Below are 17,451 nucleotides of genomic sequence, written 5' to 3'. Positions count from 1 at the left end.
GTCCTGCCACATGGCTGGTTACCTGTGCGCAGGGACCATACTGTCTCACATCTTGCCAGTTGAATCTTTCGAGCCTGGCTGTATCCCAGAATCCTTTCTGCCTGCCGGATGTCCCACCTATTTCCTGCCTCAGCTATAGGCCATTAGCCTTTTATTTACAGGTTGACATTTCCACAGACATAAGAGATTCCTTCTACACTGAGACAGTGCTTTACATTTTGCCAAGTGTGGTAATTAGGCAATGATCATTTTTTTTTTTTAAAGATTACGTATACAATGTTCTGCCTGCAGGCCAGAAAAGGGTACCAGATGTCACTATAGATGGTTGTGAGCCACCTTGTGGTGGCTGGGAATTGAACACAGACCTTTGGAAGAGTAAACAGTGCTCTAACCCTCCAGCCCCAATGAGCAGCTTCCTATCTGGCTTACCTTAGCCAGGTCAGTATTTGTACACCTACCTAAGTGGAGATGGGCTGTTAATTACTTTCAGGAGAACTAATATCCCTTGTTGGCCTGGAATTCACTCTCCAGATCTGCCTTTGCCTGCTGAGTTCTGGGATTAAAGGTGTGTACGACTATGTCTGCCTGGAAAGAAAACATTAAGGGCTGTTTTTCTCTTTTCTCCTCCCCACTGTTCTCTGGCTCTTTGCCAAGTAACCTGGGTGACTAGTCACATTCTACGTGTACCTGGCTTAAGTTACCATTCTTTAAATAAGCAGTCTGACATAAGAACCTAAAAGAAAAAATTTATTATTAAATACATATACCAAAATATTCAAGTCTTAAAAAAATAACAGCATAAGACAGTGTGTATCTACACAAATATATATTATATATACACATCAGGTGGGTTATGTAAACATTGATCTAGCCCTGCTCAAAATAGGAACATAACGAGTGCCTACAGTCTGTGATGGCACAGCAGAGACTCCTCAGCAGTCTCTCCTGGTGGCTCCTGGGAGCCTAGTATGCCAAAAGACTTGACGCAGCTCCGAGTGTAAATACCACAAATTCATTCTTCTCCCTGATACACTAAGACTCTAAACACGGTCAGCTTAGAACAGTAGTCCAGAGGTCAGGGAGCTCCAGACAGACAAGGCCCACAGTCATGTCCCCATTCTGTGCTCCCTTCTTGTGGCAGCACCTAACTGGACGAACTAAGATGACGTGAGAAAAAAGTAAGAAGCCTTTCTGCCTCATGACAATATGCACAGTATTTGGCAAATGCACGCAACTTAGTCAAGCACTCAGTGACTCAGCACTGAGCACCCTGCCACTTACAAGGAGACTGATGGGTGGAGGCCCACATCTGTGCAAGTTAGGTTTATTTACACACCTACAGGAAAGATCACTCTTCTATATACCAAGAGCCAACCCCCCAACACACACACACACTCTCTCTCTCTCTCTCTCTCTCTCTCTCTCTCTCTCTCTCTCTCTCTCACAGCACAGACCACCCAGTGGCCTGAAAACTGGTTTTCCCTCATTTACTTGGTCGAAGCTATTCATTTATGGTCTGGACCTTAAGCCCAGGCATCAGCTAAGCAAACCAGGAAACAAAAGACCTGAGCCACCTTGGAGGTTTAACTCAGAAGTCTTGCTAAGGACATCCCAGGATCATTAGGACCCCTTCCTCTGCTCCCTCACAGCACAGCAGGGCTGGCGGATGGACAGCCATCAAGAGCTCATGTCTCTAAAGAACGGATGCAGTAAGGCTGCTTCTGCAGTTATTCTCGAGGCAGGGTTCAGATCCAGAAGTCTGTCCAGCAGGTCATAGGCGACGTCAGGCACCGTGTCCCAGCCTTCCGTGTTGGCAGTAACGACCCTGGGACAGCCAGCATTGTCCCCTCCACTCGAGGAGCCCTCCGAGTGCTGTGCTGCAGAAGCCTGTCCTCGGGAAGCCTGAGGGTCAGTGTTCTCGGAAGCAGGGCCACCGGAAGCGTGCCCTGGTGGGTCAACTGCCAACCTGGGAGTGGAAGAGTCCAGACCTCTGAGTCTCTCACACAGCTTCCTCAGATCTTGTGCTGGAACTTCTTTGCTACACAAAATTGATTTGCCTAAAAGAAAAAAAAAAAAAAGATTTGAATATATCAGAAGCAACTCACAAATAAACAATTAAGTTCAGTCATGTGCTTACAAATGTACTTCTGTTTCTGACAATGGGACAGAGTACATACCTTCATAGCTGAGGGCCAGACTACAAAGGCACAGAACACAGAAAGCAGGGATTCAGTGAGGAATGCAAGCATCCCCTGACTGCCAGCTCCTGTACCCTGTAACGACCTGCGGCCCCACCATTTCTCCTAACCTGCACTCTTCTGGCACAGCGCACGTCTGCCTAGGACAGGCTGGTGTGTTAGACTACTCCTGTGCACACATCTCTGCTTAGCTCCAGAATAGTATTTGTGTGGTCCATACTCTGAAAGTCCTCATTAAGTTTCTGTTAGTCAGCAAAGCTGAATTACGACTTTACTGTCATACGTGATTAAACATGTCTGCCTTGCCTACAAGACTGTGGGCTCTCTGAAGATTAACATCTCTAAATGCCTCAAACCTACACATTCCCTGGGGCACACTAATGCTCAGTTAAGGCTTGATGTCCTGGCTTTCAAGCCCTTGCTTAGCTGAATAACCCAGATGCTGTTCCAGAACCTCTCCTCAAGAGCTGAGCGCTCTTCACCCTCCTTCCCTTCTCGGCACTGTCGCCTCACAGTAAGCTTCCTCCCTGACCAGGACTTAAGCTCTCTGGGAGCCAGCTCACAACAAACAGTACCCGCCTCCACCGCAGGCATCTCAAGACTGAGTCAACAACAAACAACCTCAGGGTTTCCAAATCTAAATGCCAGGCTGGAGAGGGAGCTTGGCGAATAAAGCACCTGCCAGGTTAAGGAAGGGGACTAGATTTGTGCCCCCACACCCCACACAGATGCCTGCTGAGTGCCTGCACACCTGGAACTATGGTGCTCAGAAGGCAGAGGAAGGAGACCTCAGAGGAAGCTGGCTCATGAGACTAGCCACACCACAGGCCGGGCCTCAGTAAGGGAGCAGCAGGGGAAGGTCCTGACGGGGACTTGAGGCTGCTACAAGCAGGCACACACTGTACACACAGGTGCATCCTAAACACACACTCCAAAAATTCTCAGAGCGGGCAAAACTATGGGCAAAAACAGGTCATCACCAACTAGACGTTTCCTTACTAAAGGGAACGCAGCTTTAAACAATGAGATACAGAGCAGAGTCCCCGATGGAGTGGGCGACATACCAACAAGCAATCTGGGTGACAAAAGGCCTCCTTCACGTACCCTGACAGAATCACTAGGCAGGGGAAGATCGAGCTGGGCAGGAACAGAGAAAGCAAAGGACGCCAACAAGCAGAAACTAAGCTTCTGAGGATACTGGTCAATGTTTTTACTTTAAGAACTACCTCTTCTACTTTTGCTAGGAATTCCAGCCGGAGGATGGCTACAGTTTACCCCATAATTCATTAGCTTGCTCTGACACTGTAAGATGAAGTCTGGTATGTCCACACATGACCGTTAGTGTGTAATCAAGAGCACACTTCACATATCGACCACCTAATGAGCACATGCAGCCAGGACAGCGCCAGGCCTTCGTTTCTGCTCAAAGTTTCCTCTGGATTTATTCAGTACAGTACAGAGTACATAAGGCCCAGCAGCCGCAGGCAGGCCCTGCACAACACTGTTCAGCACTCAAGGCTGTGAGGTCTGACTGAAGCAACTGGAAACTCAAGGCAGTGCTGCTGTTTCACTAAGGTGATGGCAAATCCCAGAAGGCTCTGCTTGCTCATTGGACGTGTCCCAGGGGACTTTTCATCACAGGTCACTTCTGTTACTGGCAAAGTTATGACTTTGACTATCAGTGAGGAAATTCAAGTTCTTCAACAAAGTGTTTCGGCACAGGCTGACAAACTCCAGACCCCAGCCTCCTCTGCGAGCTGTTTAGTGGAGGCGGAAAGTCTTAGGTCACTGAGAACGTGTAAGCACGTATGCTCTTTGTGATGTAACACTAAGTTCAGACAGCAATGGCCCCGTTCGTGGGCATGTCAGCCTATGTGCCCCACACAGATGCTGACGAGGCGGACAGGCACACATGCAGTCAGTGCTGCTGACGTACTGTTGTCAAGCCTGCTGAGACTACAGAACACACACTTTTTCTGGTGCATTAGACCTTGGCAACTGGTGCTCCAGCGCACGGGCATTTCAGCAGTGGTTCTCAGGGAGTGTCATCCTAGAAGGACTCCAGCTTTCTGAATTATCTTCTCTGTGGGCGGGAAAGCTGGGGCAGAGGGCTGCGATTTCTAACTTTGTCAGGTAGTTCTGATATGTATTCCTGCGTGAGAAGAGCTGATCTGGGCTGGGCACAAGGCAGCTCAGTCCCTCTTGAGGTAGGCCGACTAAGACTGTGTCCGTATCACCGACACCTTTGGGAAGTAGCAACTGTAATACTATTTGGGGAATAAACACGTAAGTGGCAGGCATTGGAGTCTGGGCTATTAGAGCAAGGCACCCCACAGAATGCATTATCTCGGTCTTAACCTGTGCTGCTGATGTTTATGCACACACCTGTAATACAAGCACTTAGGAGGCAAAGGCAGGAGAACGTCTGTGAGCTCCAGGCCAGCCAAAGGTATACAGAGACCCTATGCCAAAACAAAAACTAAAGAAGCACACGCGCACACGCACACACACGCACACACACACGCACACACACACGCACACACACGCACACACACACACACACACACACACGAGACCACATGTCATAAAAGGTCTGTTCCATGGCAACCAAGGACTAGTAACACATCTATTCTCTTCCTTCACAGTCGTCCGTATCCAGTGCCAGGTGCCTGCTGCTCAATATACAACAGACTAAAGTTTACTATTAAAAGTATCTACAGAATAAAAGCCAAATTACAATGAACAGTTAAGATTATAAGCTGATTTCTTCCAGTTAGCTCTAAAACGTGAGCTGGTCACGCTTTAAGGAAAAGAACTGTTCTCAAGCAAGTTAGTAATTTCCTAAGAGTAGAAGACTGAATACTGAGCAAAAAAACTTGTAAGGGAAATTTTACAACAATTTCTAAGAGGGAGGTAGGGTAGGACTGGGAGGGAATAAGAGAGGGGGTTACAGCTGGGAAACAAAGCAAATAAAACGTAATTAATGTAAAAAAATTTAATTAAAAAAAAAAACAAAAACAATTTACAGGCAATAACCAAAAGCACCTGCCTTGTTCTAGGACACAACTTACCGAAAGCTTTAGCAGCTTGGATGGTTTCCCTGGATCCTCGAATGGTCATGATTTGAGCCAAAGCCGTCAAGTCATCACTGGCCTTGTAAAATGGGTACCGCCCACTGAGCAAGGATAGGAAGATAACACCTGCAGACCACATGTCAATCGCTGCGACAGAAAACACAGAGGGCGGCCTTATCAGCATTCCCTTCAGGTAGCTCTGGAACACTTAGATTTCTTGAGAGACACTAGTGTACAGTTACAACTCTAATCCAACATTTTTTCTGCAAAACAGTTTTCTCTCTTTAACACGCTGGTGAATTAGAAATGTTTCATCATTAGAAAACTGTAAGTTAATGTACAGTCTATAGGACCGAAGGAAATCAACAGCTACATGGGAAGAAGTCTGGACGCTTTTTCAGAGAGCGACATGGTGGTGCAGGTGTTTTCCTTTTAGTGACACACTGAGCATTAGCACCAGCACAGCCACAGCCACAGCTCTGGTTTGAGCCCCAGCACCAGAACAAAGACACAGCCAGCCAACTTTCTCCTAAGTGTCCTAGCAGTAGTTATGGCTCCACCCTGGCCCCTCGGCACTGTCCTTCAGTTTCATTTGCACCGCTGTCTGCTCCTTCATGCCTCCTCCTCCATGCCGAGGCTCCTCAGGCGCCATGTCTGCCCTGCACAGTCTCTCTTAGTCCCCACTACCACTCACACAGTGATGCTCAACTGTGTTTCCACTCCTGCTCCTTCCGAGCTGAGGTGCGCTTACCTTTTATTGTGTACGACATTCTATGTGGATGTGCTACAAGTCTCAAACCTGCCCTGCTTCAATCGATCTTACCCTCCCCTATAAACCAGGCTTTCCTGCAGTCTGTCCATGTCCATGCCTTTTTCCTTGACAATACCACAGAAGTTCTGACAACCAACACCTACAAGCTATGTTTGTCAGCTCCTCACTTCTCTTCATTCCTGTCAGCAATTCTGACCTGGTCCACTCAAGGACACTGGCCTACACAATCCACTCTCCCTGCACACCTGCAGTGGCCTTCTGGAACGCAGGCGCGTCTGTCTCTTGCCCTGACGAGCACTGCGGGCACACAGTGCACTTGGTTTAACGAGCGTGTCTGTCCCTCTTTCCAGAGCATTCCTAGCCATCTCATGTCCACTGTACACTAAGCAACACTAAACTTAGGGTTTCCTCTGCACTGGACTATGCTCTGTTTGGAGTTCCTCAGCCCCTCCTCGGTGCCAATGCCAACTCTAGAGTATTTCAGAGGTCATCCTGTCTACGAACTTCCTGTCAAAAGCCCTGTGGAGAAGAACCGGCGTCCCTTCTGGCCATATTCAGCGAGTCACTCTGTAACTATGAGCACTGTGCACTAACTGGAACCTAACAGTCGGGCTCTCTTAGCGTCACTACCAAGCACAGGACAGGCGCACAGGGAGTGAACGAACCTTCCAAGCCCACGGTCCAGGTCAACAGGAGTTACCTGCACATGTAACAGGAAGTCTTCTAAGCTCTACAGCTTTTTGGATTCTAGAAAGCTTTTCTATTTTTCAAAATCTGTTAATTACCACTGTATTATTTTCATGGTAGCAGTAAGAAAAAGTCTCCCTGCCCCACAAAAATCTCCTGAGGTTTTAAGTAACAGGAAAGCGGAGCAATCAAACGTCGACAAAGCCAACCACAGCTTCCCCGACACAGCTACAATCTCTGTACCCTCTTCTTTCGAGCAGGATCGGCAAATACAGCCTGTGGGGCGCTCAGGGGTCACTTAAACAAGCAGCACCAAGACTACAGCATTATCTCGGGAGCAATCCGCTGCACTGCTGTGTCTACCAGGGGTTCAGCGGTGGCCACACTCCAGGACAACAGCGTGACCTGTGCTGTGCTGCCTTACCTGTCGTCTGGTCTGGACACTTTGTCAGGACCTCCGGCGCTCTGAATCCTGGTGTGCCTGCTCTTGGGGCAACCTGCTGCCGCCTGATGAGGAAGAAAGACACCTAGCTTGTTAAAGCTGGACTACAGGTGGGGCCTAGGGAGACAGGCCAGCCTATCTACAGAGTCCAGGACAGCCAGGTAGAGACTCCCCTGCCTCAAAGGAAAAAACAAAGTTGAACATGGAAGTCCAAAACCTAAGTTCTCAATTTAGTTCACACAAAATTCACTCCTGTTGTCAATATAAATAAAATGTTTATAAGCGCTGAAAATTGGATGCAATAAACATTCTGGATTTTACTTGTATTCCCCCAACCCCCTACACCCTGGCCTAACCCTTAAGCCCTGGCCTTATCCCAGACAGATTTTAACACAATTTCCAAGTATAAAAACAGATGGTAGATAATAAAAACCATAACAAAAAAGCAGAACAGAGCAGGAATTTATATAAAAATTCTTCTGTTCAGGATCTTGGGTTACTGACATACACATTCACGAGTGCATTCGAGTTCACCAGGAAAAAAAAATCTACAAAAACCAAGTCTAGAGGAAAAACTCTGAGGCAAAGTAAAGCATTACTTGGTCCGGGTTATTCGACACAGGCAGGAACAATGACACCGGCCAACAAGAATCTCCAGACCCTCCTCCACCAGCCCTACCTGCATGTGAGAGCAAATGTGGGTTCCACATGTGTTTTCACCACAGGAATACCACAAGCTATGTGCTCACTGCACGACCGTGTTCCGGGGCCTGTGACTCCCCCTTTCACTCTGTACGCCAGTGTCCCAGCAGTGATTCCAACCTCTGGCCTTGTCTTGGCAGCAGCGTGGCTCCAGCACCTTGGGAACACGTTACCTCGACAGGCAAATGCTGCAGACTCTATCTGTTCCAAAGCAGTCGCACGTCAGGACAGTGAGGCAGGAACTGGCGGCTTTCCTCGTCACGCTATTCAGAGCTTTCGCAGAGATGGCCGTCTTTTTCGCTGCCAGCTTTCTTGATATTACGTCCACAGTCTTTGACGGCTTGATGCACTACAAGAGAAGCTGTGACATTAAGACTCGGCCTTCGGTGCCAGGGGAAAGCTGCGATCAGAGGCAAAAGCTTCAGCACAAACCACTGGTGCTGCGGGCTGCCCGTCAACAGCTGTCTAAGGCCAGGGCATGGCCAGACGTGTTAGTAATAGCAGAACCAGGGAGGCTGAGGCAGGAGGACTCCAAAACCCCGTGTCTCAAAACAAAACAAGACAAAAAAAGTTTCAATACTTTGGGGGGGGCCTTCTGTCACATGACGAGAATCTGATTGGCTGGCGAATATCTGACACTACTAGAACACTTCCTGGCGCCCTAACTGCTACTAACTCCAGTTCACAAGTGCACCCTGCAGTCACAGGGCCTCGGGCCGCCACAGGGTACCTAGCAGGGTCAACCCCCAACCTCCAGACACGTGACGGGGTCTTCACACTGCTGACTGTAGGAACTCGGAGGCTGGGCGCTCACAGAAGTCCAGCCCTGTTCTGAATGCTCCTACACAGGAAGGGAGCCACAGGTGACCAAACCAAGAGTTCAGAAGGAAATGAGAGATGAAACGTTGAGTAAATGCTAAAGGAGCAACAGGCTCTGCCACGGCCAGCTACCACACACCACCTAGCGACTCCCTAGCTGCAGCGGGGACGGCGTGAGCTGCGAAGCTGCAGTACTTACTTTCTCTGCGGGGCTCTCATGTGAAATGGAGCTGTGTATATTGAAATTCCTTTCTCCAAACACAGAGCGCTGGACAGAAAGGCCTACAGACCCCTCCTACAACACCAACAAACACAAGGAAAACAGGGTTACACTGTCACACTTTCTGCCAGCTGCACTCTGCCACAGTTTTGAGAAAGGATGTAAAACAGAAACAGCTGCACTCAAGACACTCTCAGGCACCAAAACACTGTGAAAGGAGAAAACAGTGTAGGCAAAACTCCTAACGCAGTGCACACACACCCACACACCACTAAAACTCTAAGGCTACAAGTGCTTCTTTTTCCTGTGCAGCCAAAATGGACAGATAGCTCAAATTTCCCCTATAATAACACTTGTTAGAGAGAGAACTAACCTAAACTTTATAGCACGCAGGGGAATTCTTTGTATCATACAACATAATCTATAAATGCAAACTAAACACTGGCAAAGAGTTTTAATCTGAGACAGTGAAATGAAAAGCATCTCACTAAGAAGCCACCTGAGCTGAGCCACAAGGGCTGAGGACACAAGCACAGGCACTACCCTACGTTAGCGCTCCCTTGTCAGCTGGCGGAAAACACTCCCAAATGTTCCCATGAAAAGTAAAAGGTAGAACCTTTCCATCTCTTCCTGGCTTAGCGTGAATCTGTGCATTTGCGTAGGATCTTTTGACAGAAGTCCTTGTGGTGCACTGCTGATCCAGGTTCTTAGGAGCTGGGCGACTCAGGGAGCCCTTGTGGCCAATGACCCCGTGGCACTTGTTTCGGGAACAGCCATCCTGCCGAGCTTCAGCCTGGACAAATTTGAGCAGCTCTATTTTTGTGTCATGGGTTCCTTGGGCCAAACCAAAGTCCACCAAGGCATACCTAAGAAGCAAAATCAACAACTGTAACCCCCCACAGAAATGTAATCTTTTTTGTTGTTATTGTTTTTTGAGACAGGGTTTCTCTGTGTAGCCTTGGCTGTCCTAGACTTGCTTTGTAGAGCAGGCCGGCCTCGAACTCACAGAGATCCATTTACCTGTGCTCCCTGAGTGCTGGGATTACAGGCATGCATCAGCATGACCAGCCTGAGACTTAATTTTAATAACACTGAAATGCTCTCAAAGCACATCAAGAAACTTTAATTCATTCCAGAACAATTAAGAATTTATAATATTCCTTGGGAAGGAAAAATTCCAAAGGACTTAATAGGCTGAAAATTAGAGAAAGCTGCATCCTGAAAGCAAGCAGCTGAGCACTGTCTCCTGGCCTGTGCTGAGATAGGGCAGAAGAGTGCATAGGAGAAAAAGAAAGCAAGAGCCTTGGCTGCTCAGCAGTGGGAAAACAGCATTACAATAGAGAACTTCTAACTGAACAAGTTTAAAGAAATTCAGAAACGCATGGGCTAAAGAATGTTTTCATTTCCTTACCATAAGTATGCTATGCAATAAACACTATTTTCAGCTTATAAGGTCTCTTCATATATAATCAACAATACTGCTAACAACCTTGGTGTCTAAACAGAAGATGGACTGTTGTCCAACGCTCTCATTTGCTAAAACACAACCATGAGGCCTTAGAAACAGGGCGCTAATGTCAGAAAGGGCTAATTCTAAGTCCCCCTAAGGGCCTCTATCAGGGTGCACATGTGCACGTAGTGTAACTGTAGTCTCTTCCTTTCCTCTCCCCAGTCACAGTAACATGGGAACACAAATGTCAACACTGCAGTCCTGGAGACTCCACAGCGCACACAAGTAACTGTCCATGTTTTCTGGGATCCTTCATACTTACTTTTTCAGGCGTCTATTATATAAAAAATTGCTGGGCTTCACATCACGGTGAACAATACCAAACTGATGAATCCGTTTCAAAGCTATGAAGAGATTAAACATATATTCCCGAACTTCTTGAAATGAAAGAGAATTCAAAATGTCCTAAAATGAAGTATGAATGAAGTCACAAAATTGTTTCAACTGGACATTTAGCTGATTAAAGCATAAAGCTATGAACCTACCGAGAAAGACTCGTGTTCCAGATACGGCATAGCAATGACCACGTGGTCGTCGCTCCTGAAGCAGCACCTCACCCCCATGACATTGTCTTGGCCCCTAGCGGGGAACACAATGAACCTCAGAACGAAGGGCAAATGCAACTTTAATGTCTTTAACAACAAGTTATTTCAGCAATGCATGCGGACTCACTACCAGAAACTGCAAAATCCCATTAGTGAATCTAAGCATTTACCTGACATGTAAGCCATTAAATTTTCAAACAATAATAGCAGCAGTTATAAGGTTACTGTAACAATCCGAACATGAGCTCTGTCATCTTAACTGGGGAGCAGGTAGATGCAGAAGACACTACTTGTAACAGGTTTTAAGATAAACGACACTCACTGACCGTCCCTACAATCAGCTACGCTTTGGACTAAACATTTTACACATATTACTAAACTCCAACTTGAGAGATTCTAAAATGTTCAGTGCTAAATGGGTCCTCTTCATCAAGCCTCTCCTGTCAGGGCCCAGAAAGCTATATAAACAGAGGAGGAGCAAAGATTTAAGAGCCACAGGAAATGATGATTCCAAGAAAACAGTATCTCCAGATACAGCAGGGCTGAAGCATGTATAAACTCACAGGAGCTGCGGCAGCTTGCACAATTTCAAGGCAGATAGGGTCCCAGCACTGTGGAGTAGCAGTGGGTAGGGCACAGGCTGAGCCTGATTAAGAAGCTATCTACCACTGACACCCGCTTGCAAAGGAAAAGTGGTTTTCTCCAGTGGAGTCTCACTGGGTATATAAACTGCTCTTAAAGGCAGGACCCATACCCAGCAGGAGATGGCCAACACACACACATACACCTCTCAATGCATTTTTTTTGGACTTCGTTTTTTTTGGTCCTTTAGTCTTTGGCCTATGCATTATGGTTTCTGACCTTGTTATTTTTATTTGGGTATGCGTGCATTTCTCACGCTCTGTCTTTCTTATTTTGACTATTGCAAGGTTCAGGGCAAAGCACTAGGCAGGAGCAACACCTAGCTGACAAGGTTAGGTGCCAGCCCCTGCCCTGCTGTGCCCTGAGGCTGTGGGAAGCAGACCCAGCCCACTCAGCAGAAATGCCTTGAACCGCCTACCCAGCAACGGTCAGACACTGAAGCTCTGCTGCAATTCTTACAGGATGACTTGTAGGAATTAAGTGTTTCAGTGCAATTTTCTCTTCATGTCCTGCTTGCAACTGTGCCGTGGCCAAATAAACAGAGCTGAAGGTGCCTGTGAAGGAATGGGGCAGATTTCCCAACATTAGACTTTAAAAATGGAAACAATGCCATAAGAGATGTAAAAAGTCTTAATGGCATACTAGATTAAGTTATGACTGTTTTATCCTAATATTTACTCTGTTCATTCTTTCCAAGGGGGGAGAGCTCTGTTACACAGTTATTAACATTACTATGTTTTTCAACAGTCAACAACAGGGGAAACACCTTTAACCTACCTTCTCCGATTTTGTCCTTAATTTTGAACACACTGACAAGCTGTGGCACGGCTTTGCAAAGCTCCTCAATATCTCTTTTAATGCCTGCGAAGGAAGTAAGAATCTACAGTTAGAACCAGTGAGAAATAGTCAGGGCTTTGTTGTTCATGTTGGTTTGGGGCAGGTCTTTTTTACAGCCCAAGCTGGCCAAGGACAGTAACTCCCCCACCTAACCACCAAGTACTATTACAGGAACTTGCCACCATTACCCCATCTCTTAGGTTAAAAAATAGAGCAATGAAACATATTTTAAAACAAGTAATTAACCACAAAATAATACATTAAAACCTACAAAGTTGCTAAGAAGTTGCAAGTTACAAAATTTTAACTAGAGGAAAAATAAAAAGCCCCCAAATTTCACACAGCAGCTCTCAGCTATACTGCAGGTTCACACGAAGAGATGCTGTTAACACACATTTGGCTTTTACTATGAAAATGCTCCGCGTAAAGTAAGAGCTGGGCAAGGTGACACATTGGTCCCAGCTACTAAGGAGACTAAGGCAGGAGCTGAAGGCCAGCAAGGGAAACAGAAAAGTGGAAAAAAGTTACATACACAAACAAAAAACTCTAAGTAGGTATGCTGGTACATGGTGGTGCTTCCAGACCTGGGACATGGAAACAGGAAGACCAGGAGTTCAAGGCTAGACTGTCTCAAAACAAACACCCAAAATAGAAAAACAGAAAAACAAACACACAGAGTGTGCTATGATCACTACGTGGCATAAGGGCACACTGCGATAATCTTGAAAAAACTTCCTTCAGAGACACAGAATCTTACACAGGAAATTGTTGTGCATGGAATGGCCAGTCTGACCTTAGAAACAGTCTTCTAGGGTTCTCTAGTTTGTGGGGAAGATTCACTTATGTGTTCCCAAAGTTAATAGCATCCTCTATCTCAGAGCCCAGAAAAACTGCTAATTTCAAATAAATATAAAAGTATGCATAGCTAAAATAAGTGGAAGCAGTAACATTAAAATCTAATCAACCACTGATACACAAAAGAATCAGAGGAGAATCCTCAGACTCTAGTGCAGAACTGAGGCAAAGCATGAGCTGCTTTCTCATTACACTCAAAGTTTACGGCAATTTCATAGTGACTTCAATTTCATACGCATTATTCTCTCACATGGTATTTTTCCTTGCAAACTCCAAGCCAGCCAGCGGAGACCCTGTGTCAACCCTTCCTCTCACAAAATTTAACTATAATAGTAGAATTATCAGTCAGGCATTAGGCATTTACTGTGACACTCTTTGTGTAAAGTATAAATGTATCTTAATCCTTGAAATACCCAAATGGCACGGATACTGTTACAACTTTTTTATCCCCACTTTTGTCTCTGTAGATGATCAAAAACAGCTGCTGACATAGCTCAGTGGACTTTGCTATGCAGACAAGGCTAGCTTCAAACTCAGCTCCTCCTGCCTCTGCATCCAAGTGTGAGAAAGTGTGTGCCGCTTCTGGCTCTAGTTAAATAACATTAATTTATATTATTTTATGTTATTTATAACATCCCTGATTTATCTCTGACATCTAGAAAAGTACCTGCATGTTAACAGGTATTTAGTAAGTTTCCATCGCTTAAGAATGTTTTCAGTCTCACCGTGGAGTGAGAGTAATAGTACAGGAGAATGCCATGCTTATTGGGGACTTTGTATACTAACTTTCCTATACTTGCCGGACCACAGAATTTTACGTAAGCGTGAATACACCGAAACTGTCTCAGACAACCAAGATGGCACCTGTAACTCACTGTGAAAGCACGTACTTGGGTACTGAGACCTCTAGTGTAATTTAACACCATATGGGAGACACTCAGTATATAATTTACATGTCATTCTTTCATCAAACAGATTTTTGGCGTTAAACTTGGAACACACAACTTAAGTTTGTTGAAATAACAACATTTAATCCAACCCTATGTCAGTTTTGTTTTTTGTTGTTGTTGTTTGTTTTCTCTGTGTAGCCTTGACTGTCCTGAAACTCACTCTGTAGACCAGGCTGGCCTCTAGCTCAGACATGGCCTGCCTCTGCCTCCTGAGTGCAGGGATCAAAGGCATGCGCCACCACTGCCCAGCTTGCAGCATTTTCCTTAGCAGGGAAAAATTGAAAATGTTTCAAAGCTTCAACAATAAAAGGCAATGACAGCATATTAAGCAATGGAACTTAAGCCAGGCTGTAGAAAAGTACTTAAAAAGTTTTCAAAGTACATACCAAGCAAGAGATCAGAGTGGCTGGAGTGTTGCTCGGTGGTGGGGTACTTGCCTAAACACAAAACTCTGAATCCAGTCCCAGCACTGGGGGAACACTAGAACTAGGCTGATTACACTCTCAGTCTTTGGGTATGTACCCTAAGCGGAGGTGGCTCAGCTGGTCAATGTTTGCTGGGCAAGCAGGAGCACCTGAGTCTGAGCCTAAAACACAGGTTAAAAAGCCAGGCATGGTAATACTGTGCCCAAGCAGCAGACAGGCAGCTTTTTGGGGCACACTTGCTGGCGAGCTTGGCAAAACTGGTGAGACCTAGGCCGAAGATGCTGTCTAGAACAACAGAAAGGTGGCAGTGCTTGAGGAATGATCCACAAGCTTGTCCACTGGCCTCTACACACATGCATATATGTGTGTTCTATTTACATAGACACACACACACACAAAACTAAAGGACTAAATGGTGAGAAATGCTTTAAAAGTTTTCTCAAATTTTCTTCAATAAGCATGAATAATTTGTTGTATTATAAAAACTCAAAATTACTACTAAACAAAGGGCTTCGCTATTCATCTGCTATACTAAGGAAGACAAGGCCCAGGACACAAGTTTCTTGATCTAATCTGATGTTCTGATGTCCAGACCCCATCAAGGTCAGTTTACTAAAGTTATGTTTCTACTACAGCTTTGCTTTTTATTGAGTCACTTTAAAGAGCCCGTGGATAAAATCTCAGGTTGCTTTATAAATTATTACAGCACTGTCTGTCCTGTCCTATGTTGCTCACACAAAAGCTACAAGCTTTTTAAACAGGAAATAAAGTCCACCTTATTAATCCATCCAATTTAAGATATTAGAAAAGGTGTATTCCTCTGAAAATAACTCTAGAACCAGATAAGATTAATGCAGTCACACACTCCAGTTAATGAATATGAACCGGAAGCCAAACTGAATATGGAGCGCTAAGTGCTACATGAAAATGACAACAGTATTGCATCGTACATGTATTTATTAAAAAAAAAAAAAAAGCCAGACTGAAAAACAGGTTATTGATGGGGGGGCGGCAGCTAGGTAACATGAGTATTTTAAAGATTACTCTAACTAATCTAAAGGATTAGTACTCTGAAGATAAATGGAAGCAAACAGTTTAGGTTAAGGAAGGTACTTCAATGACAAGGAATGAAGTTAAGACTACAGTCAAGGGGAACCGATGTTTAAAAGCATGTGTGTTAAATGAACACATGGGCACCGCGCAGTGTGTGTGCACAGACACGTTGCTTCTTGGGGTGGAGCTCCGACAGGTCTCTCGAAGCCCAGGCTGGACTTGAACTCCTGCACCTCACGACTCCCCCTCCACCTGGGTTTCCGATGTTCACCACCAGGCCCGCTGGAGGTACACAATACAGGATGCTCAATCTTCTCGCAGGACTCCGGTAGAGTTACCTTCACTCCAGGAAGACGGACGAGACGCAGCACTGTGTCACGCCCACAGACGTTCCATTCACGTCTGCCCGGGAATTCTGTTTCTGAATACTTAATCCCTTTCCCGGCCAACTTCTAAACTCAGGCTTTCCACACTAAGGCTACCATGGGCCTGGGAGGAAAGTTCGGGCATCAGCACGCCTGTTTCCCTAGAAACCAATAGTATTTGGGCCCGACCAACTTCCCCTGAAGGACAAAGCTGGATCCCCATCCTTTCAAAAAGCGATCCAATCCCAAACCCAGACTTTATGACTCTACCCGGTCACGGAAAAGCCACCGCAAACAGACAATTCTGAGTCAGGTGTGTGTGTTTCCCGTTCATTCCGGGGACAGTCCCTTCACGACCTCCTGCCTTGCCTTTCCCCCTCGTTCTGAACAAAGCAGAGAACGCAGAATGGCGGCCCGCGCGCCTTCGGAACGGCGGGGCCGAGCACCTACCTGAGAGTTTGACATTCTGCTCATATCTCTTCACAGCGTCGTCGGCCGGACACCCGTCGCGGCCGGGCGGCGGGGACAAGGCCCCGGCCTCCTCCATGTGAGCCCGGGCTTCGGCTGCACCCGCGGGGATGCGGAGGCCGGCGGCGGGGCGGACGGCGCCGGGAGGAGAGCAGCTGGCGGAAGGCGCCGGCGCTCAGGGGGGGCGGGCCCGCCGCCGAGAGAGCGCCTCGGGGGAGTGGACGCTCAGCCCGCCCGCCGCCCGGGGAGGCGTCGGCGGAGCCCGCGGGAGCCGGCCGGGGAGGACGGCGCAGGGACGGGCCCGGAGGAAATGGCTCGGCGGGCGGCGGACCTGCTCACACCGGCGGAGGGCGGCCGGCCGCGCGGCGGAACCAGCAGCACAGACGGACGCGCGGCCGTCAGGGAGGGCCAACGGGAAGCTCAGTGCGCAGGCGCGCCGAGCCCGCCCGTCCAGCGCGCCTGCGCGGCTCTTCCCGCGCCGCTTTGAATTGCGCGTGCGCGCTCCGAAGCCCAACGCGCCTGCGCGGCCGCGAAGGCTGCCGGGAGAACTAAAAGCTCTAGTGGACTCGGTAGTCAAAAAGATAGCCTGATTCGCGTTTATTTTATTTTATTTTTATTGTTTTAAACCCACTAGTCCATATTATATGGGTGTAGGGTCATGCATTGGGGTATGTTAAATATTTTTACCCTTCTAATGTTCTGCGGTTTTTTGTTCTGTTTTGGTTTTTCTAGACGGTTTCTCTGTGTATCCCTGGCTGGCCTCGAACTGAAGAGATCCGCCTGCCTCTGCCTCCCAGAGTGCTGGGATTAACGGCTTGCACCACCATGTCTGGAATTCTTGTGTGTTTTTAAATTCCAGCTTACTTTAAATTACAAAATTTAAACGT

General features: G+C 46.9%; 1 protein-coding gene across 2 annotated transcripts; it reads right to left on the bottom strand.

The window, feature by feature from the left end:
* Positions 1-726: 726 nt before the first annotated feature.
* On the bottom strand, positions 727-16,989 carry Cdc7 (cell division cycle 7). 2 transcript variants are annotated; one of them, XM_021637891.2, is made up of 11 exons: positions 16,547-16,989; positions 12,389-12,472; positions 12,030-12,165; positions 10,910-11,003; positions 10,687-10,829; positions 9,531-9,780; positions 8,894-8,989; positions 8,049-8,224; positions 7,156-7,238; positions 5,270-5,419; positions 727-2,057 (listed from the first exon to the last, which is right to left on the bottom strand). In XM_021637891.2, the coding sequence occupies exons 1-11, from the start codon at positions 16,641-16,643 to the stop codon at positions 1,678-1,680; spliced, it is 1,689 nt and encodes a 562-aa protein (XP_021493566.2). In that variant the 5' UTR covers positions 16,644-16,989; the 3' UTR covers positions 727-1,677. The 2 variants fall into 2 exon arrangements, with proteins under 2 accessions (XP_021493566.2, XP_021493568.2); XM_021637893.2 differs by lacking the exon at positions 16,547-16,989 and having other exon boundaries at positions 12,071-12,165; positions 12,389-12,429.
* Positions 16,990-17,451: the final 462 nt, after the last annotated feature.

The sequence above is a fragment of the Meriones unguiculatus genome, chromosome 3, assembly GCF_030254825.1.
Source record: "Meriones unguiculatus strain TT.TT164.6M chromosome 3, Bangor_MerUng_6.1, whole genome shotgun sequence".
Lineage (NCBI taxonomy): Eukaryota > Metazoa > Chordata > Mammalia > Rodentia > Muridae > Meriones > Meriones unguiculatus.
This window is presented reverse-complemented; position numbering and strand designations above follow the sequence as displayed.